Genomic DNA, 22,448 nt, shown 5'->3' with positions numbered 1-22,448 from the left:
CCTGGGCATGTGAACCCCCCAAGGCCTGCTGCTCTACTCCAGTTGTTGCTACACAGACCCAGCTGGGTATGTGAACGTATGCACAGGCATGCACATGCTATGGATCCCTGCAGTAACTGACCTTAAATACTAAGTCTACCCAGTAGCTAACCCTGGATCCTCTTGTCTCCAGTTGTCTGAGACGTACGCACATGTGCCGGCAGGTTTCTTAGTTGACCCCGAGACCCCATGGTCTCCCCTGTAGCTGGCTTGGATGCTTGGATCTCCTGATCCTTCCACTAGCCAACTCACAGATCCCCTGGCCTCTCCAGTATCCAGTCCAGTCTTACAGCTGATTGATACCTAGCTCCTAAGCATCTTATCATTCTTGTTGGCTAGTCTGGCTTGTGATTTGCTATCACTTCATGCTGATACTCATACCCACATAATATGCACTCATTCTGGTCTCTGCAGTTGTTGGCAGCGCTCTGGACACAGGTGCCCATGTGACTTTTGGTCCCCACTCCAGTTGCTGGCCCTTATGTATCCATACACACGCGCGCATACAAAATAGGGTGTTCCTCAGCCAGGAAAACAGCTAGAAATGGAATTTAATGAGAAGACAGGACAGACTGTCAGGCACAGTGCATGGCCAGACAAGTGTACTGACTGGCCCCTTTTATCCCCTTATTCTTGTATTTTTTCCTCACACTTGTTCCTCCCCAGACTAACTTGATCCTTTCCTTTCCCTGCCTTTGGTTCCTCCCCTAAATATCTATAATAAGCGTACAATCTCAAGATGATCTTCCCATGTGTCCCACACCCCTTGTAGGCAGTAACCCCCTCAGTCGGTAAGGTGATCCTGGGAGAACTGTTGACTGGTCTTCTAGGATTTCACACCTGGACCATGTGATCAATCACTCTCCTGTGACAGCCCTGTGAGCAGCCAGGCCGGGGTGCCTCTTTTCCCTGATGAAGTTACTGGGATCTTCCTGCATGTAATTGTTCCTGTGTGCTGCTTTTTGTGTAAAGATGAGCCTTTTATCACATAAACTTTTATTTTGAAAGACATAGCATATTCTAGTGGAAAACCCTGTAGAATTTCTGAATTAATAGACGGCTAATGATCTAAACAATTTTGAATCTTCTGTTTTGGGAAAAAAAAAAATCGTATTAAATCTGTTGTGAAACAAGCTATTGATATTTGAACTTCTTAGGGATTTGTATGGTGAGTGTAGTCTTGCAATGTTGTTTGCTTTTTATTCCAATTGGTCATTTTATGTTGTGTTCTTTTAATTAGAAATGAAAGGAGATCTGATTTTGCAGTTTGAGCCACAACCTTTGCCAGCCCCTTCTGATAGATCTCAAGATAATGATCTTGATATCTCCTTGGAGCAAGAATTTGCTTGTGACACTCAACAAGAATCGGGACAGATGATAGAGGAGGTCCACAGTGAATCAGAAAGTAAAGCTTTTAAACTCTACATTTAACTTAAACTTTTTGGTTTTATAGTAGAAGAGAAAAGATTTAGGTTAATATCTCAAATAAATTAACTTTAGTGTTAACTAAAATGTCTAAGTACTAAAATTCCTTAATGCCTGTGAAATATTTCAGTATCAAGTCGTTTATGATGTTTATCATGGATGATGATACTCTAATGATTATGAATTTAAAAATGAAAATGTGACTCCTTTTTCTAATATACTTCAGTTCATTAGTATACTGAGAATAATTTTTAATTGTTGCAAGAACTACATTGTTAGTAGCCATAATAATTCCTGTATAATTAGTGTAAATTATGGGATGATGCTGGTATGTGAACTTAAATATTTTTAATTTTGAGGTTTGAAATATTTAAAAGTTAAAGCTTGACTTTGTATGAAAGTTTACTTATTGTATGTCCTTTATGTTCAGGTTTATGGTTGAGTCGCTCCATTTTGTGAGTAGGCTGCAACAGTTGTGTGTGTATGTGTGTGTACTCTTCGCTTGTGGCATGTACAGGATAATGTGATGTAAACAAGAAGAGTGTTAGTGAACTTTGCTGCTTGGCCAAGCATTTCTGCCACATCCCTTTGCTGGCACAGTCTGTGATACATTGTGTTGCCATTTCTAACACAAAGCAGGCAGGCTGGGGGGGATAGTACTGCTTATTTCTGAAACAGTACAGTCTAGGAGTAGTCTGACTGTGAAACACTACAACTAGCTTAGCCCTCCTTTTATAGCATGCAGCGACAAATTACTGCTTCTCTCTTGCAGGTAAGAGAAATATTGTTAAGCTTTTAAAACTTGGTAATATACCTGAGCTATTTGTCCAACTGTGTAAGCAATTAAAAAAAAAAAAAAAACTAAGAGGTTTTTTCTGTTTTTATGATATCAAGATATTCGTTATCCAAAATTCTTAACAGTCTATATTCTTTATAGATCATGAAGAAGCAAAAACTCACCAACCTCAGTCAAAACTTGCCTTAAAGAAATTGCTGAACAAGATTAGAAGCCAAAAAGAGGAGTGGACATCAAAAAATGAGAAAGAAATTCAAAGTGAAATTGAGACTATTGAATCAGGCACAATTGCTAGCCAAGAGGGACCAATATGTGATTTAGAGCTTAACTATGAGCAACAGAAAAATACAGTATGTGAAGCCAAAGGTATGTAATACATACTTGCATCAAAATTTGTTGTGTAGGAGCAAAAAGACTTGTAAGGGTGGACTGTAACAAAACTGTTTAATGAATTTTCAGTGGTGGTGTTTTGTCATGTTGCCAGAAAGTACAGTTCTCCTATCTTTGCGCACAGTACATTGTGGATTTGTTGAAACCACAAATAGGAGAGGTTCTTGCTCTTATGTCCAGTTTGCCCATTAAGATCTTGTGGAAGAAAGATGTCCAAAATAGCTTTGTATCTTTTAAATCTCACCCAAATTGTTGTCACGCTTGGTGTTGCCATGCTTTAATAGATGTTTGCCTCCAGGAGTAGAATTCTCAGTGCAAAATTGGGCATTGAAGTTCTGTACCTGTTGAACTAGAAAAGCCAGATGCTTGAGATTCACAGCTAGAAATGCACGAGACGCACATGAGCTGATGTGTCTGAAATCATGGGGTTTTTTTTTCTGTTTCTAGGCACCATTCTGAAAAAGCCTCTTTGTAAAACTGGAATTTATAGCAATTAGACGTTCCATTTTGTTTGGTAGCCAAATCATTTTGGGGTTACTTCCCATTTCAATCCTTTGTGCTCTTTTGGTTATGCTAGTGCTGAAGTTGGTGAACTTGGATGCTAAGTGGGATTTCTGAAGTCTATTAAAGTGATTTAAGTTGTGGTGGGGTTTGTGTTGTTTGGGTTTTTTGTTTTTTTTTCTTTCATAGGGTGCTTGGTTTTTTTAAATGAGATTAAGCAATATAGTTCAATCGTGTACATGGATACACTAGCATAATTCCTGGGGATTGGAGGCTGCAGCATGAGTGAAAACATGCCTCTGGGGAAAATGTGCTGCTATTTGAAGCTGACAGTACAGGATGAAGACTTGCTTTTTGTGCAATAGCTGAATGTTAGATCACTTGCCCAGAGAGTGCCAGTTTTATACCTTCTTTGTTCCGAGAGGTTAATGTGTGGCTTTTCATACTTCAGGATGATCTTGCTATTAGGCTACCAAGTAATCTGAGTAGAAGCAATCTTCAGTCCTGTTGGAGCTGAGCCATTACTGTATATTCAAGAAAAACACATGATAAAGGGCTATTAAAGGCTTAAATAATACAAAAACCTGATTTTCCAGCTTACAGAGACAGGCAGAGTAGTGGGATGGAGACGGTAATCTTTTCAAGAGCAGCTTATGCATTTTGTTTAGAGGGGTTGCGAAACTGTAAAGCAAGAGGTAAAGAAGATCCAAGGCCCTTTCTGACTGCAATTACAGTTAAATAACATGTATATTTTAGACTCTGTGGAAATGTTGGAAAATAAAGTTGTAGCTGAAAATTCAGTTCTAATCCATCCTCAAGAACAAGCAGCTAAGACTAGAATGGAAGAGGAGAGACAAAAGTGGGTAAGTGTGTGTGTACTTATTCCTATCTTGGTTATGGTGTAGAAAAAGTGATTTACAGAAGACTTTTAAAATGCTTCAGGTTAATAGCAGCTATAGGTCCTTTTTACATGCTTGTAACACTTAAACTTTTACTGTAATATTTTTCTATACTTAGCCTCTGTGTATTAACTTTTTAAAAATTGCTAAAGTCTAGCTGGAATTTAGAATAGAGTGGAAAAACTCAGTTTCCTAAAATCTAACAAGTGCTATAGGCAAGGGATGCTGCCCTATAATTAAATGAGAATCCCAATTGTAGATTAATACCTTTGCTTTAGAGAGGATGTAGTCAACAATACACAACTCTGAAAACTTTACTAACCCTGTGTAATAACATAGCAAGGTCTGTGGGATTGTGTTTAGAGTGACAGAAAAGCTTACAAACCTTGAGTATTTTGGTTTGTTTGGGAACAAACTATGGGAATGCTACATTTATTATATTTAGAAAATAATAACTTTGTGTATTATTTCATTATGTGTACTGTGTATATGTTTCATTATATTTTCATTTTTGTTGTATCCTTAGAGACCTACCAGCTATTATGCGGTGGTTTATCAATTTAAAAAAAAAAAAAAGTAAGTTGAAATTCAGGTCTTAGTGCAGCCTTAAATTATAGAGTTAAAGTTCAGAAATTCAGGAAACAAAAATTTGACAAAATAATACTGGTTGGGGGGGGGGGAAGCAGCAGATCCTCTGTGAAAGTGTGGTTACTTTCTTTAACATTCATTTTCTCCCACTTTGCACCTGCCCAGGTGTATATATTGTTATGTCCATGTTAACTGTTCTTGGGTCTAGCTTTTTCTCAGGTTGCTCTTCCTGACATCCCCATTCAGACTGTCTCATTAAAGGCTGTTGTCCACTTCATCTCTGCCAGTACTTTGAAATTTTTCTTCACTTCCATTCTAAAAGTATATATGCTGTTGCTACGCGTGCATCTAAGTGATTTGTAGCTGATAGGTACATGGAAAGAGAATAAAAATAAACAAACCACTTCAGAGATTTATGGAGTGCTCTTAAAGTGGTTATACATTAGCTATTTCAGAAGTTTTGTAAGGCTTGAATTAACATTTAAATGTGTTGAACTCTTGACAAAAAGCTCTATAAAATGCAAAGTAGATTTCTGAAGTCAATTTAAGAAAAGGACTTCTTTTGCGGTCTCTGGAAAATGATAATGTATTTTGAATGGTTAGATTCTGATTTTATCTGTTCCGTTAATTTGAGAACAGTTAACAATGCAATAGTAAATGGATTTAGGGACTATTAGAAATATCTAACCAGTAAAACAAAATTATTCTTGAAAACTCTGGAACTATTTTTAAAAGCCTCTTACAATTCAGAAATGCCTGTCACAAGGAATAAAATTTCTGCTGTAAGTTGGAACAAAGTTTTGAGTGTTGTGGGCGTGTGTGAGGGGTCTTTGATTTCTTTGTTATTCAGTTCTGGAGTTTCACACTTGTTTTTCTTCTCAATAGAACAAGCAAATAGAGCAACAGAAACAGGAACAGCTGGCCTTGCTTAAACAAATTGAAGAAGAGAGAGCAGGTTTGGAGGCTGATTTTCTGAAGATCCAAATGCAAACCCGTTTGGAGGAGGCTAAGAAAAAAAAAAAGGAGGAAGAGCAAGGTCAGCTGGTACAAAGCCACAATGTTCCTTCTACAGATCAGCAGAACAAAGTGAAACATGAGGTGAAGAATTGTAGAAAATTGTGTGTAGTTTTTTGATTATCCTTATTATAAAAATCAAGAGCATCATTTGCCAATTTTAAATTATATCAATCAAGACAATCAATCAATTTTTATTTCTTAGACTATGAATCAGAAGTTCATACATATAAATCTTCCTTTTGTCTAATGTAGAAGCTTGTATTTCACATGGTATCACTGGGCTTTGAATATTGGATTGTCTTTGCGTAGTCCCAGGGACAGCATGTCTGTTTAAAATACCTGTTAGTAAAATCTGATTAGAGTCATATAATGATTATGCATGTATATGTATCCTTTTTCAAGAAGGGAAAAAAAAAAATCTCAGGGGGAAAAAAAAAAGACAAAAAACCCCCACCTTTACGTTTTTGTCTGTCTAAATCTCAAACAGCTACTTAAAGGAGAGGAATTTATTGAGGATGTTAAGGAAAGTAATCTTTTTTTAAAAATCTTGAATCATTTGCACAACCTGTACTCTTCTGAGAATCTGATTGCCTTGAAAATGCAGCTCTGTTGGATCATTGCTTCCTGAGTTTGCTACTGGGTACATTTACCTCTTTGAGCTAAGCTGCTGTAAGCACCATTGACTTTGGTGGTATGCTCAGCTTGCCAAGAGAGACAGTAGCTGTAGGCCACCTGTTCCAGAAACTGCTTTCACTTCATTGCCTCAGGCCAAAATCTCGCAGACTTCAAACAGTGGTACAGAGCGGCTTCTGTCAACTTAAGAGAAAGAACTTACAGCTTCAGGTTGTTGCTTTAATAGTTTTCTGTGAGTTATTTGTATATGTGCACTTAAAATTATTTTATTTTGATTAGACTGGAAATACTGCTGTATCAGAAATGGGAAGTTCTAGAGAAGACAGCCATTTACAGATGATTCGTAATTATCAACAACGCCTTCTACAGCAAAACAGGTAAATTTCATTATGAAATGGAAGTTTTGAGTTGCCTGTTTGAAAATAATTTTAATTGCTTTGATTATTGGAATTGGTGTTTTATCTTTGCACCACTCTGGAAATATTCATGTTTTCGTTGTGTTCAGGCTGCACAAACAGACCATTGAAGAAGCTAGAAAGCGTCTACAGGAGTATCAGAATAAATTGAAGCAAAGATACTTGTCTACTTCTGCAGCACCTCTGAGCTCTGTGGAAACAAAATCAATTAATTTAAAGCCTGTCTCAGAACCACTTCTACAGAGGCAAGGAGTGCAACCAACACAATACCAGTCATCTGAACAAGTTCATGCACAAGAGTATGCACGGTCACTACCTGTGTTTTCAGGAACGTTGCGTACGTTGGAAAAACCATCTTCACAGAAACATGAAGAGCAAATGCATAATGTTTGTCCTGGCAGACATGTGCAGGTTTTAGAAGCATCGAAATTGAAGCATAGGGAGTTTCACTTGCCGTGTGGCTGTCCCTCACAGGAACAAGTGGGAATGTTGGAAACCTCCAATAATCACGTCGGAGAACCATCTCGGTTCCAATTACCATCAGGGTTAGTCATGAAAGATGTCACTGCAGTAAGAACGCAACCGGAAGCACAAGTACAACATATTAAATTTGTTTTGCCTGCAGAAGATTCCTCTGAGCCTTCAGAAACAGTGCACTTTAAAGAGTCATCTCGGAAGATGTCTAACCATCAAACAGAGACAGAAGCTGGAGAAGAGCCTCCACTTAAGACACCCCTCACACCAGCAACAAAGGGATCTCATATAGATCAGGCAGCCTCAGTTGATTCTGTGGCGTATCAGCAGGGATCTGCAGAGGGCACTATCAAAACAAGCCTTGAAGAACCCCTCAATCTTTCTGAACCCATGACTTTATCTCATGAAGAATCTAAAGCCCAGGGTGTTGAGGAATTCTTTATATCAAAAATGGGAGATGCATCTTTGTTAAATTATTCTGGTATACTGAATTTAAGGGACAGGGTGTTGGCCTCATCAGAAAGCATCCAAGCTCAGCAAAAGTATTTGAAAGAATTGCAAGAGCAGCTAGATGCACAAAGAGAAGCTCTTCTTTCTAGGCAGAAAATACAAGAACAACTACTTTTACAGAAGCAAGATAAATTGAAGGAACAGATGCAGAGACAGCAAGAGGCTTTGAAAGGATTTCTGAACAAGCAGGTAAGCTTTATAAACACTTTGCATGGTGAGTCATCTAGTAGGTGATCAAACTTAAGAGTGAATGCTACCAATTAGCAAAGTATCCCATGGAGTTTTGATAGTTTTAGGTGATTTACCATAATTAAAATTTTAATTAGGACTTGTGATTTGTAATCAGTAGTTCTTTTCTGTAAGCCCCAAGAGTGCCGTTTTTTTCAGTCTAACAGAAATAGTATGAACTTCTGTGCATGGTCTCTGAACATAATGCCTATTGAAATAGTTACATTGTCTGAAATATCTGCCGGTATAGTTTTCTTCAGCTCTAGAAATGCAGCTATATATGTAAAACAGCTCTTGTATTAAAAATATTTAAGCAGTACCTCAGGATATTGTAAGCATTTTGAATATATTATTTTTTAAAGTTTGTCTTTTTATGTGTACATGTTAGGAAATTGGTTTGTCAGCTGCATTCTTGACTTGTAATTTTGCTTGTTTCTGGGTAACAGAAGAAAAATCCGAGTTTATTTTTTGAGTTTCTAAAGAAGCTCCTTTTGCCCTTTTTTTTTTTTTTCCTCCCTAAACAGAAGCCATCTTAGAAAAATAACTGTTGCCTAGAATCCCTGTCTCTTGCTTTTGCATTCTCCAAACAGATAAAATTCCTGAATTCAGTAGCTGAAAAACTAAAAGCAGACTTTTCAGGAATTGTTCCTGTTAAAAATGCCGAGTATTCTAATCTAATCTAACAAAAGCCTTGAAAATGTAAATAATTATGTTTTAGCACGTTAGGTTTGTCGGCCTAAATAAAATACCTTTATGTCCAAATGTTTTTGTAAGCTAAGGAAGTCTGTCCAGTATCTTGCATACTTGAACTACTTTCTCAAAGTGCTCAATATTGTCCTTCATGGAATACACTCAAAAGAAAATGCTGTTTTGCTAAATGAGTATAAATATAATCTTATAGACAGTTGCTTCCCCCACCCTCCTCCCCCCCCTTCTAAGGTGAGACATACCTGCACAAATGAAGAAATGACAGAGGCCCAAAAGCCTGACTGGATTAATAGGACTGACTTTTTCCAAGACTCGGAAAACTGCCAACAAGAGAATTGTGGCAGGAGTAAATTTCACGGAAGTGAAATGATTTCACAGTGCATCGGTCCAGCTGAGCAAACCGGTAAGGCTGTATAATATTTTTCATTATAATTTTTCTCATTTTGCAGCTGAGATGGAGTTCTCTTCCATCTTCCCAAGTTAATTTGATATATAATTGCAACATGCAAAATTTTGTTTTACAGAACAGTCTGAGAAAGTTCTATATGGAGAACAGAAATGGAGATCTTCCAAACCACCTGTGGCAAAAGTCAAGTTCGGGCTTGATTTGGAACAACATGAACTTAGTGTTATACCAGAGGTAGACACACCAAAGAGTTGCAACATTTCTTTTGCAGGTAAAATAAATATATATATATATGGATATAAAATATGTAATAAATGCTGCTGTTCCTGAGAAATACAGATTGGAGGAAATTAATCTTTTCTGAAGATTCTTTGAGATGATTGATTATTAAATAATAGCTGATACTGTTGCCTTTGCTAGTATATAAATTATACCTTACAAAAAGTGAGTTATAGTTGAGAAAAGCTTATCCTGTCAGTGTCTGTCTAGAAAAACATAATTGAAAGAAAAATTCACCCAGAAAAGAAAATTCACCGTAATTCCATGACTTAAGTTCCCTGTTGATTTTTCTGTTGGGCAGGGTCTGTGTTAATAGACAATTTTACAATAATTGTAAAAACAACCATCAGAGTTGATGGAAAGTATTTAAAGGTTTAGCTTTTGAGCATAACAAGAAAGTGAGCGTGAAATCTTTTAAATAAGGAGTTAGTATCAAGTTTCTACAGAAATTTTTAGACCATCATTTTAGTTTTTTCCGATTATAAAACACTCTGTAAAAATTTTAGAGATTCATCTTGAGCAAAGTAATGAAATAATGAAACAACTGATATGGGACATTTTTTAATTAAAGAAAAGTAATCCATGCTAGTCAGCATCAGTTTATGCAGAATAATCTTTGTTGGACCAATTTAGTATCTTGATTAGACAAGTTTTATTGGTGAAGGTTTTGATTGAAGAATGTATTTATATTCTCAAAAGCACTTGACTTAGTATTACACATCTTAATTAAAAAAAAAAAAAATTAAATCCCAAAATATATACCAAAAGAGTTTTATGAATGTGGAATTCTAGAGTAGGGAATACTCATTTGCTGTGTAATCCCATTATGATCCACAGGTGATTTATTCCTGTATTATCTGACCATTGGTCATGGTAGGTAATAAAAGGTTGGATTTGAGTTTCTTATTGGATTGGGTGGCCAAAAAGGGCTATTGTGTGGGGCAGGTTGGGGAGAAAAGAAATCTTTAAGCCAGAGCAGAGAAGTTATATTGCCTCTCTATTTGGAAAAATTACTGAAAGTTTTGGTGGATTTGCTATGTGGAAAAACTTGTTTGAATTTTTTTGGAAGAAATATTTTAGTTGAGTTAGGAATTACTTTTTGAGAAGTCTGACCTGCATGATCTTTCAACCTATATAATCCATAAACTGTGTAATACAAAGGTTTTTACTGACCTGATATGGCTAACTTTATTAAAACGGAGCACTGTACGAATTCAGCAGGTTACTTCTGTAGAATAGAATGTGCATCTTAATGTTTTCATTGAAGTGCAAAACACTGCATTTCTATACCTAAACTGATTACAAATGTTTTAAATTCAGATAAAACAGATTCTGTTGGTGGAGAATCTTCTCCCATTTCAACCATTGGGGAGTTTGCATATGTGAAATGTTACAGTCACGCTCTTCGTGAAGAAGGCAGGTTACCTTCGAGCATAACAAACTACGAAGAACAAATCTCTAATGGAAGTCCAAGGCAAAGTAAACAGTTAAGTAGATTATTACAAGAGGTGCTGCTGATGACTGCTGAAAATTCGTATGATTCAGGTGAGGAAATCCTCTTCCTTCAAGGAATTATGTGAATACCATTCAGCACTGCTAATTTTACTGCTATTTAGTTGTAGCATATGTCGCGGATGGAGTGAGACTGCACTTCACTCGTAAGAGAGAAGCAACAATACTTTATTGATAAAAAACAGTGAGTTAAAGTGTGAATTAACAAAGTTCAATGGTAAATGCGACAGTGAACAAGATTCCATGGCAAGGTACACTTGATTATTTACTGCATAGAGGACAGGGTCAGACATTACTGTCAGGGAGACCCTCCCGTTGAGTCATGAGGTTCAGAAAGGACCCCCTTGCTTTCTGAACTTCTCAGAGAGGAGTCTAGGTGTGGCTGGATCCAGTCCTAGTCCCAGTCTTGGTCAACAGTATATGTCTAAACGATTATATACGCGCAATCAATCCTTTATATCACTTAGCTAAGATTTCAAAGTTCAGCATGCTATTAGTCACTTACCGAGGATCTGTCACGGCAAGGAATCTCTCAACCTCGAGGAGTAACCTTGAGAGGCGTCCCTACTCAAGGGGAGATCCTGGCGTGCAGCCCACTGCCATGCAGGAGAGCTCAACGGGCTCTTGGGCTGCTCACTATTTACAGGGGTAAGATGATTGACTCATAGTCTTATTTACATACTGATAACTGTGGTTAGGTGGGCGTATTTCTCACAATAACCAAGGGCTATTGTGTTGTTATCTGGCTCCCGAATCCACTTCGTTAATGGATGAAGTATCACCATCAGCATCCATTAACGCCTGCCCCTGGTAGTTCTCACTTAGGTAGGGTTACAGGAGATAAAGGTCAGGTTGGGCGGGGGAGCACACCGTCACAGCATATGACCTCACTTGTTAAAGAACATGCAGTGCTATTTAAATACTGTTTAATTTTAAGTGTAAAAAAGGGTGTTTCAATAAGCATGTGTCTCAGAATGACTGAGTTTTTATCTTTTTTTTTTTTTGTGATCCATTACCATTCTAGTAACAAGTCCACACTGCAGTAAACTTCATTGCTAATCAACAGTTTCTTATCCAAGGCATGTGCTTTGTATCTGTACCTTGTAGAATTGTCTGTAAAGAAACTTCTTTTGTACTACCCGATTGCCCTGCCCTTACCAGCAGAATCCCATGCATGCATAGGGAGCAAACTGCTCGAAAGCCGCAGGTGTGTCTTCCTCCTGAGGGAGGTATCTTCTGCCCAGACTGTGGGGTGTTCAGGTTTGCAGCTTCACCAGGTGGGAACCTGGTTTGAGCAGGCCAGTTGTGTGCCTGATTCAGTACCCAGTGATTCCTTGTATCGACACAAAGGAAATTAATGCTTAAAGAGAATTCCCGAGTGTTAACATTCTAATGTAGATGAAAGATCAGTGTATCTAAGAAGTTGCTTAAAAATACAGTTGAGACAAAAAATAGAAGGCTGAGTGTTACCCTTAGCTCAGAGAAACAACTTTGAAAGAATCAGCTGTTAGTTGTGAGAGAAATAAAAATAGTGCAATAATGTAAGGATTATTTTAATTCTGATCTTCTGTTCATCTGTAAAGAGCTTTTATTAGAGGTCACACCTTTGAGGGTAGACTGTGTCCATATGTGGCAAAGTTAATCCAATTCCATAAATTAAGCCAAGATGTTTTGGTTATTAAAAAAAAAAAAGTTGTTTTTATTATAAAGTGGTTTGCGAATGTTCAAAATAATTTTGTTACAGGGCTGTTGAAACCTACTAAGCATGTTATGGGTAGCTTGACTGGCTTTATAAAAGGACAAATGTGACTAGTCTTAGGTAAACAAAGAAAGCAGGTTACTAAAGTCTTTCAAGAGATTGGACTAACAAGTGGATGTCAAGGTTTTTAATTCTTACTGTTTTTTCCCTGCCTATACAAATTTAGCTTGTCTCTCCAGTCTTGGAATAATGTTAACTCAAACGCTCCAGTACCGTCAGTTGCAATACACTTGCTTCTCTTCACATTTCCTGCAGATTGAAATGCAGTTTATCGTCACTGTAATTGAGAAATGCTATGCCTGACTTGCTGGGAACTCTTACACAAAGTTTACAAAACATTGAGTAAAGCAATTTGAAGCTTATTACAAGATGACAGCATCTCATGGTCCAATACAGTTTTCAGTATCCATCTAAAACAAATATATTACTAGAGCTGTGAAGGAGTTTTCAGCAACTTTGCTACCTTATATGTACGTCTTGATGAGCAATACAGCTACGTAGTATGCATCTCCTGGTTTTGCTAGGAATTTCACCACTGCCCCAAATCTTATGGTAACTTTTCATTTAGTTTGTGATGAGACATCCTTTTCAATTCAATCAGGATTTACTAGGAATTGAAGTGGTTTTGAATAAGTACATATAAGCTCATTTTCTTTCAACTGCTTCCTTTAATTCTCAGAATACTCTTTTTGAAATATACCTATACTTAAATTATCACTAAAGAATTTTGTCTTTTTTAACAATATTTGAAGAAAAGGCTTGTATTTTTCTGAGTAAGTCGTAGAAGCATTGCTAGATCAGCCATTACCAAATTAATATGAAATATCTTAGTGTAGTGTCTTTTTCTATTAGTGAGTGTTATCTATGAACGGTGCAATGGCTTATGTAAGAGGATTAGGAAACTTCATGTGAACATCTATATTTATTAAAACCAAAACAAAGCTTTCTGTGATTATGTATTTAAGAGGATTGTAGTCTTGAGCAGTTCAACCACCAAAACTGTCAACAGTATCTTTGTAATTTGAAGGCTGTGAAGCACTCTGTGGTACTACGGTAACTAGTGCAGTATCTTCAGCAAGAAATCTACAGTCCGTGTTAAATATAAAGTTTCTAAAGGGGAAATTTAAGGTGCGTTTTAAGTTGTTACTTATGATAGCTTTGATTTATTTTTTTTAATTTAATTGTTTGGGGTTTTTTAATTTTTTTTTTTTTTTTTTTGCTACTTGATTCTAACCAGAACATGTTCGCAGTTTTCCTATGTTTTCAAGATGTAATTGTGTCTCTAAAGGTGAGAGCAAATGAGTGCTTTGTGCATGTGATCTTTGACCTTACTCTTTGAAGTTATGTTCTTGGTGGTTTCTACCTGCAATCAAATAATGTAAAGCTTTGCAACTTGTGAGTTGTACTGCTTTCATGATTACAGAACCACTAGGAGTGCACAAACCCTATTAATCACTGCTCACATGCCTTTTCAAAATAAAGCGTTAAAGATAAAAAGGTAAAAGTTATATAGGTTCTTAAAAAGATAAACTTGGTAAATCTGCTTGGATACTGTACCAACAAAGGTGAGTTTCCTTTGATATGGGACTTGTCCTTGGGTAACAAGCAATTTTTTTTTTTTTTTTTTTTAAATTTCTGTAATTAGCTGCATTTCTTTCTTCCAATTATTACAAGAAGAAAAATAACTTTAACCCTCTCAAATTTAGAAGCAGACATGTCTGAACATAGAACAGATCTTAAGGACTGCTTCTGGTTAGGGGAGGATGAATCCCTGTGCTCAGTATTGAATGGTTACGAGTGCTACACAAGCTGATCAGCTGGTTGGCAAGCAGAGAGGACAGGTAACTGTTAAAGTGATGTTGCACTAAGTGCCACCAGTGAGGCTAAGATTCGGATTGCGCTCTCTTACTATGCCACTGATGTATGACAAGATGAGTTAGGAACTTTGGACACTCGGTATTTCTTCTCCCCAATCCAATTTGTTTAAAATGGGCTAATAGGATGCAAATCGCTATTACGGAATTACAGAGTAACCCACCCTACAGATGAGACAGGCAGTTTGATGGCATAAACCTCGTTTCCTTAGGAAGTCAGCCTGAAAATAGTGACTGGATTTGATACATACCTCTCTTTCACAGTTCTCCTTCATTATGTATCAACAGGCTTGTCTCTCTTTATTCATCTTCATCTTTAACGGTCCCCTTGAGCAGCGTTCCAGATGTGATTATCTTCATGTATTGCTACCGTATACAGAGATGTTATTCCCAGCGTGATTATTTTTTGTGTGATCCAAGCTAACCTTAGATTTCAATTTATTTTTAGTAATCCCAAATATTTGTCCATAATTCATTATTGTGACAGATTGTCTTATCCATCACCAATTTCGCCAAACTAGTGTGGACTACCACTTTTTTTTGTTTGTCTACATGGTTGGATTTGGACTAATCCTTGTTTTTGTATTGTCTTCACTGAGTGGTTTGTCGTTCAGTCTTTTGTTTTCAAATTGCACCCTAAAATAATTGCTGCTATTTTACTGCAATTTCTGTTGGGGAAAAAAAAAAATGCATTCTGGATATTACTGCCTCAATTTTTAAATACAAATTCTTTGTCACAGTGTGGTGGCTAGGAGGTTAAAACATGAAAGTCCCATGTCGATGTCAGGAAGCTGTGAGGAACAAAACCTTGCACTATTATTTTGGAGGGGGGAGAGAAGAATAAAAACCCCTGCTTTATGAGTCACCAAATACAGGGGGTGTGTTTAAGGATATTAATGTAATAAAGTCTGAGAGATGAGCATGTTGTATTTTTAATTAAATAATTTGGTTTATAGCATGAAATTGCCACTGTTCATACCTTGTATTAATATCACAAGAACAATGCAGGTTATTACAGTATAGTAATGAAACATTTGTAGCATAGCTCTCCATAGAATTTATATGCAAGAGAGTATTAAACACTTGAATCTCCTCTGATTATGTATCCTAAACTACTACCTGTCACGCTGATATCCTTTAGAAAATAAAATCATTTCTTTCAGAACAATATCAAATCTTGATGTAAAGGTATCAGGAAAAGAGAATTCTTTGGTAGCTTGTTCCAGCATTTAATTTTTTATCAAATTATAAAATAAATGGTCTATTTCCAGTTTCTGAATATCTGACAGCCATTTGTAGCCACTGTTTCTTGTTATTACTTTCTTTGAGTTTAGAAATCTTTTGTACTGTGTGTTTTTTCTCCTGTGGAGATATTTAAATACCAAGAGATGATACGATTGCAGTTTTCATGCTGATTCAAGGAATTTTCTTCAAGGCCTTGCTCATTTTCAGGATCCTCTGTCTCCTGTATTCTGTTCCAAAGAAGAGGAGCAGACTTTGCAGTGTATCTAGACTCAGTCATGCTACTGCCGCATCCAACCAAGGAGCTTGTTGCCACCTTGTTCTACTCAAAACTTCAAAGTTATCTTTCCTGTGAACCTGAAGACCTTTGTCACGAACTTGTAGAAAAGGGATCAGAAGCCAGTGTTTTGTGCTCTTAGATTTATAAGTTTAACAGACCCAGCTTTGCAGAAGGTTGAGGTAATTTTTACCGTTGCAGTGCTACTGTGTTTCTTTATTGTTCTTCCACTCTTCATATTATTTGCAAACTCTATTGCCAACAGCTCTGTTCAGTTACCGATCAAAATGTCATAAATGATCAGGATCAAGCCTGCTAGAAGTTTCTGGAGAATTTGTGAGTGTAGGGGGGGGAAAGAAGCCATTTGAGAATTTCTTTACCTTTTATTTTGAGATCACTCAGCAATTAATGTAATAACATAGTAAATGAATTAAGAATAGCTTAACTTCTCTTTTAATCCAAATAAATATATTTTAGATGTATTTCATTTCATGTCTTGTAATGAAATGAGTTTCAAAATGTTTCATATTGATTGAGATACCTAAGTATCATATCATATAGGTACTTCATGGGTGTTGCCTCATAGAGGAAACCTCCCCCCCCCCCCCCCCCCCTTTTTTTGTATAGTACGAAAAATGGAACAGCTGGACTCCACCTTCCAGTAAAAAATTGAGTTTCAGTTTATACAAGGTACAAAGTAGTGTTAGGATTCACAAAATGTTACGAGATTTGCCGAAGTATAGAGCCTTACAAATGCTGGGGATTTGAAACGCCTCTGTCACTAGCAGCCCTTGTAGAATTGCAAGAAAACATACCTGCTTCACTTCTGCTGTTTAATTTCAGTTTGATATTTAGCACTTCTTTCTTGAAAATTATTACTGGAAATAAGAATACTTATTTTAGAGTTGTTTGTTGGCAATTAATTTACAATCTTATAATTGTCAAACTTTGAAGGCGCTTGTAAGCACTGAATACGGAAATTGCATTTTTCTGGTGCTGCTGTGGTGATACTTTTGCACAGATACTGATCTTATTTTTATGTGTAAGAGCATTGTGGCAAAGGTTCTGTGGTAGCAGTCATGATATAGTTAAGTAATTCAGTGTTTCTGATTTCTCTGATCTACATAGAATGTCCGCTTTTCTTTGTTAATCATTGTCATGGTAGAGGGCAAAATATTCCCTCCACCCCAATTAAATTATTGTAATAACACTAGCAAAGCCATGTTTCATTCTGCAAAGCCAAAGCATTAATTTCTAGCTCTTCCTGCATGCTCTGCAAAGAGCAGTTGTGCTAGTTAGACATTTTAGGGAGGCTGGTCAAGGAGAACCACTGGTTGCTGATTAAGTCGGTGGTACAGTGGAGCAGAAAGTATGTTGCAGGTGAGAAGAAAGCGGTAAGGATGGGCAAAATCAGTGCCCTAATAGTGAGGACAGCAGCAGTAGAGTATTACTGCTATCTGGTGTTCAAAAAAAAAATTGCTAACTATGAACTCGAAAGTCGCTTTCTATTCCTTATTGCTTCTGTTACATTTGTGTTCAGCCCAGTCCCAGCATTCTCAAGTGGCTCAAGAGTCACCAGTTCTTGCTGCTAAAATTGGAGAGGGAGTTACAACGCATTCTGGACCATCATTCAGACTTGATAATACGGTTAGTCATATCAAAATAACCATATAACATAACTTACTCTTTATTTTGTGATGAAATCTTTCTATCTCATATTGGGAGGCTGAGACTGGGTGCAGTATTCTAGATGCAGCAGTATAACAAGCACCAAATAAAGAGAGGTAATCACTGCGATGGATCTACTGGCTATATATTCCTGTTCCTACAGCACAGGATGCTGTTGCCCCTCTTTGCTGCCAGGGCACACCGCGGGCTTACGCTCAACTCGCTGTCTGCTGAGACTCCTGGGTCCTTTTTCACACGGCCTTCAAAATTTGGAAGTACAAGAACCTTCATTCTCAGCTTTGTGACTTATTAGAGCTTACCTCAAAATTAAGATAATATTTTAGGATATTTTGTATATTTTCCACTTAATTTCGTAGAATTAAATTTTTAAGTCAGTCTCCTGTATGCAAAAGGCTTAGTCTTGCAAGTACTTGTAAAATTCCTGAGTTTTTCATGTATTGCGTATATGTTCCTCTGAGATCTACAATTCTACTGAAGTGGGTCTGTGATGAGAAATAGCCAAATCTGATGACCAGAAGATAAAATAATCTTCCAGGTGTCATGATTTGTATGCAGTTCTGAGAGGCTTTATATTTGTGTGTGTGTGTGTGTGTGTGTGTGTGTTTGTTTGTGTTTTTTGAGGGGAGGGGGCTGTTGGGGAGTGATGTGCCTGGGACATTGGGTGTGAATGTTTTGTACTGAGCAATGATGAATCTGTATTTGCCTGACTGTGCAAAACATGAAGGCTTCTACACTTGAACTGAGCTCAGAATAAGATGTGTGGTTTTAAAGCTTTAATTATGGACATCCAAATACATGGTAATAGGTATGTTATTTCATCCTAGGAAGTACTTTCTAAAGTAGTAGCCACGAACTTAGGTTCAGAGGCTTTCATGCAAGGAATACCCTGTGACTTATCTTCAACAATTTCCACTGGAAGCTTTTTGACTAGTGAAACGTTGGATGCAAGCCCTGTTGACCCTGGTAAGTGTTTGGTTTCTGTTGTTGTAAAAGGAAAATTGTGTATTCTCTTTATTTTATAACAGAATGAGTCTAACTCACTGGGCATAAATTCTTCTGAAATAGACTAATGGGGAACTTCACTTAAGAATGATTAATATGTCTTACGGAGTTGAGTGTAACTAGAATATTTCGTTATGTGCTCATGATTTTTTTTACATTTATAATAATTTAATCTTATAACACATCAGCTTTGGCAAAAGATATTTTGAGTTTTATTAAGCAACTGTAATAGTAGCGGTTGTCAAGTGGCAAATTTTTTAAAAAAAATTGATCCCCAGATGATACTCTGATAAAAGTTTTCAAATCAATATATATAATAGATTGTTACAGAGCTGTAACTGTTGTCTTGCTGTTAAGAGAATTATTCCAGTATCTGCTTGTCACCGTAGTAATTCTTAACTTACTTGTGAAAATGTCATTTGAATGCCATATTGACTTTTACTAGTTTTCTGGGAAGTATGTGTTCATATCCTCTTTCGCTTGCAGTCTGCCTCTTGATCTTAAGTTAGCTTTTCATAAAATTAAAAATAATTCCTTTATAACAAATTTATAGTTGCTCCTCTATAGGCTGACATTATCACTTGTGAACATGGGAAATGAGTTTGAAAGTGATTAGATAGTGACCTGTGGATTTATTTACTTTAAGGCTTAATACTGTGTTGATCTGACACATATCTGATCTCATAAACAACCATACCTGTGTATGAGTTATTCCATGTTTATAAATCAGTTTTTGAAGACTAGTTTTTGAGCCACTGAAATCTCAGGCTGTATTTTAACCCTAATGTTCTAAACTGGTAAGTGTTATTTTGAGTAATAAACTTCATAACTCATGACAAATCTGTGTTTTATTGACATAAAAAAGCTAAGGCAAATTCTAAGATCATTTCTTAGTAGCTTTTCTATTGTTTTTTTTTTAGTTGTGGAATCAAAATATCAAAGGTTTTGGTTACTCAGCTACAGGAATAAATTTTTCAAGTCCAACTGTGTCTTATAATGACCTTTTCTGATAGCTTTGTGCAATTCTTTTTTAAGCTTGTAGACAAAGAGGGTTGGTACGCTAACTAGGAACACAATTTTGGTTTGCTTGATTCCCTCAGATTTCCTGTGTTGGTATTAGGCAATTTCTATTTAAGCATGAATAAAACTACTGCCCAATGTCAAAGATACTCAAGATCATATTAAAGGATTGACGTGTGTATGATAGGAAGTAAAAATACGCCAGCTGGTATAAAATGACAGTATTAATTCTTTTCTGATTTTATTGTTTCAGTATTTCCTAAGTCTACATACTCTAAAAGTGCTAAGCTGTACTGACTACTACCTAATTAGATATTATCAACTTGAATTGGTTGAAATTTGTGGTAAGGTTTGGGAGCATTGACAGGAGACAATTAAAGAAACAAAACCGCAGAGCTCTTCACGAGTATTTCAGGATATTAAGCAGTATCTTTTCAGATGACATCATGTAAGTGGTTTATATGCAAAACTGAACATCTAGCTTACTATTTCAGGATTGTCTTCTGATAGTACGGAAGATCGAATTTTGAGGGAAACAGCGAGCCGCCCTTGGAACTCCTTACTGCCTTTTACCTTGCAGCAGAGGCAAGAGAATTTGTCTGGAGTATCTGAAACTCAGTTGCCTGAAGGAGAGATGTACCTTTATAAAGGAAGTCAGGTACAGCAGATCTTGGGGAACTGTACTGGAGACTTGAACTCTTACTCAGAGGACAGTACGCGTTTCCAAGGTATTTGCCATTTTAAAGCATTTTTGTGCTGCGCTCTCATCATACAGAATGAGGAGGAATTTACTCAGCGTTATGTGCTAGTCCATATTATTCAGCTTACATTTTAAAGTCAGTAAGGATTCTACATGTGAGAACTTTGATGCTTTGATGTTTTCTTGCTTTGCTTTATGTGTATGTCCACATAGCACAGTGTAGTGCAAAAAAAAAAAAAGAAAAATAGTCTGATCAGGTATCTATCTGATCATAGTCTAGTTCCATGCAGCTTCCTGCTACCCTGGCTAGACTGTTTATCTGTGCCAATTTTATCACTTGTTTATGCACAACTTTCTCTTCAGGAAGGTAGAGACCATAATATATAATACTTATTATTCACGTAGGGTGACACAGTTGATGAAACACTGATTAACAGACTGGTGGGAGTTCTGTGCTCTCTAGAAAAATGTAACGATTCATGAAAATAAGAACATCTTTATTAGCTATCATGAAGATAACACTAGTATTTTAATTTGAACCGCTTCCTCCTGGAATGTTTGAAAACCTAGAATCATAGGATTATAAATTAATCTAGACCAGGAAGGACTTCTAGTTATGTGATCCAAATTCTCCTTCCTGCTCACAGCAGAGCCAACTTAGACCAGGTTGCTTAAGGTCTTGTCCGGGCAAGTTCTGACTAGCTCCGAGGACGGAGATTCCACACCCCCCTGGGCAATATTTTAACAACTTTCTTTTCTTCTCTTCCTTCCCCCCCGCCCCCGGCATTGTATCCAAGCAGAATTTCCTGTGCTCCATCTTGTGTCCATTATCTCTCGTTCTTTCTTGGACATGGTCAGTGTCCAAGATGCAGACTGACTGCATCTTCTCTACACTGTCTCTTAGGATGTAGTAGACAGCAGAGATTTCTGTGCCCCTTCCCCCACACCCCCAAGCCTTTTCTTAAGATTGAACAAACTCAGTTTTTTACCTTCTCTTTGAACATCATATGCTTCATCCTTCCTTTAATCATCCTTGTGGCTCTTCATTGGACTTGCTTCACTGTGTCACTTTGTTTTGTACTGGGAAGCCCACACTACTTCTGATGCAGTCTCACACATGCTGAACAGAGAGCTTATGGACTTCAGCTTTTCATTTAAAAAAAAAAATTGCATCAGTGTAGCACTTTCTTGCTGCTTTTTGTACCTGCATTGTATCTGAGTGAAAGAATTGGATGTTGTAAATTTTTTTTTTTTTACAAGCCAGTATTTGTATATCCGCAGAATTCTATATACTTTATTTACTGCATATAGAAGCAAGGTGTGATATATCCATTGGTTTTTTGAGGGGGGTTGTTTTGGCACATTTTTTTGGTTTGTTTTTAAAATAACCTCTTTTCTTAAAGCTCTAGCAGCTGAACTTGATTTTCCTCAAATGGAGAGACATTTTCTGAACTTCCATCACCAGCTTTTTCAGCCTTTGGAACCAAGTCTTGACTTTGATACTTCATCATCCTGTTCTCAATACAGAATTTCACAAGGCAGTAGAGAATTTAGCAAGGTACTATGGAAAAACTCTGATGGAGCAATACTTTGGCTTAAGATTTCTGTAAGATTTAAATGTATGATCCCTATACTGTCTTCTGTTTAGAAGAAACGCAATAATAATCTTTGATATACTGTCGTGGTTTAACCACAGCCGGCAGCTAAGCACCACACAGCCACTCGCTCTCTCCCCCATCCCACCACAGGGGAGTGAATCAGAAAAGTAAAAGTGAGAAAACTCGTGGGTTGAGATAAAGATAGTTTAATAGGTAAAGCAAAAGCCACATACGCAAGCAAAGCAAAACAAGGAATTCATTCACTGCTTCCCATCAGCAGGCAGGTGTTCAGCCATCTCCAGGAAAGCAGGGCTCCATCACGCGTAACGGTTACTTGGGAAGACAAACGCCATCACTCCGAACATCCCCCCCTTCCTTCTTCTTCCCCCAGCTTTATATGCTGAGCATGACGTCATATGGTATGGAATATCCCAGTGGTCAGTTTGGATCAGCTGTCCTGGCTGTG

General features: G+C 37.1%; 1 protein-coding gene and 1 non-coding gene across 2 annotated transcripts in view; both read left to right on the top strand.

The window, feature by feature from the left end:
- The window catches only part of CEP295 (centrosomal protein 295), a 46,001-nt gene that overhangs the window by 13,777 nt on the left and 9,776 nt on the right, over positions 1-22,448 (top strand). Inside the window, exons 9-21 of the mRNA XM_076328304.1 lie at positions 1,280-1,444; positions 2,402-2,626; positions 3,908-4,014; positions 5,524-5,736; positions 6,568-6,665; positions 6,794-7,877; positions 8,856-9,027; positions 9,149-9,301; positions 10,630-10,854; positions 17,514-17,620; positions 18,487-18,625; positions 20,179-20,412; positions 21,788-21,942. Coding sequence (XP_076184419.1) covers positions 1,280-1,444; positions 2,402-2,626; positions 3,908-4,014; positions 5,524-5,736; positions 6,568-6,665; positions 6,794-7,877; positions 8,856-9,027; positions 9,149-9,301; positions 10,630-10,854; positions 17,514-17,620; positions 18,487-18,625; positions 20,179-20,412; positions 21,788-21,942 — 3,077 coding nt within the window. The remainder of the gene's footprint in view (positions 1-1,279; positions 1,445-2,401; positions 2,627-3,907; positions 4,015-5,523; positions 5,737-6,567; positions 6,666-6,793; positions 7,878-8,855; positions 9,028-9,148; positions 9,302-10,629; positions 10,855-17,513; positions 17,621-18,486; positions 18,626-20,178; positions 20,413-21,787; positions 21,943-22,448) is intronic.
- On the top strand, positions 18,142-18,225 carry LOC143155997 (small nucleolar RNA U2-19). Its single transcript, XR_012994550.1, has one exon. It is a non-coding gene; the product is annotated as a small nucleolar RNA U2-19 (small nucleolar RNA).

This window comes from Aptenodytes patagonicus, chromosome 1, assembly GCF_965638725.1.
Source record: "Aptenodytes patagonicus chromosome 1, bAptPat1.pri.cur, whole genome shotgun sequence".
Taxonomy (NCBI): Eukaryota; Metazoa; Chordata; class Aves; order Sphenisciformes; family Spheniscidae; genus Aptenodytes; species Aptenodytes patagonicus.
Note: the sequence above shows the minus strand (reverse complement) of the source record. Positions and strands in the feature narration are given on the sequence as shown.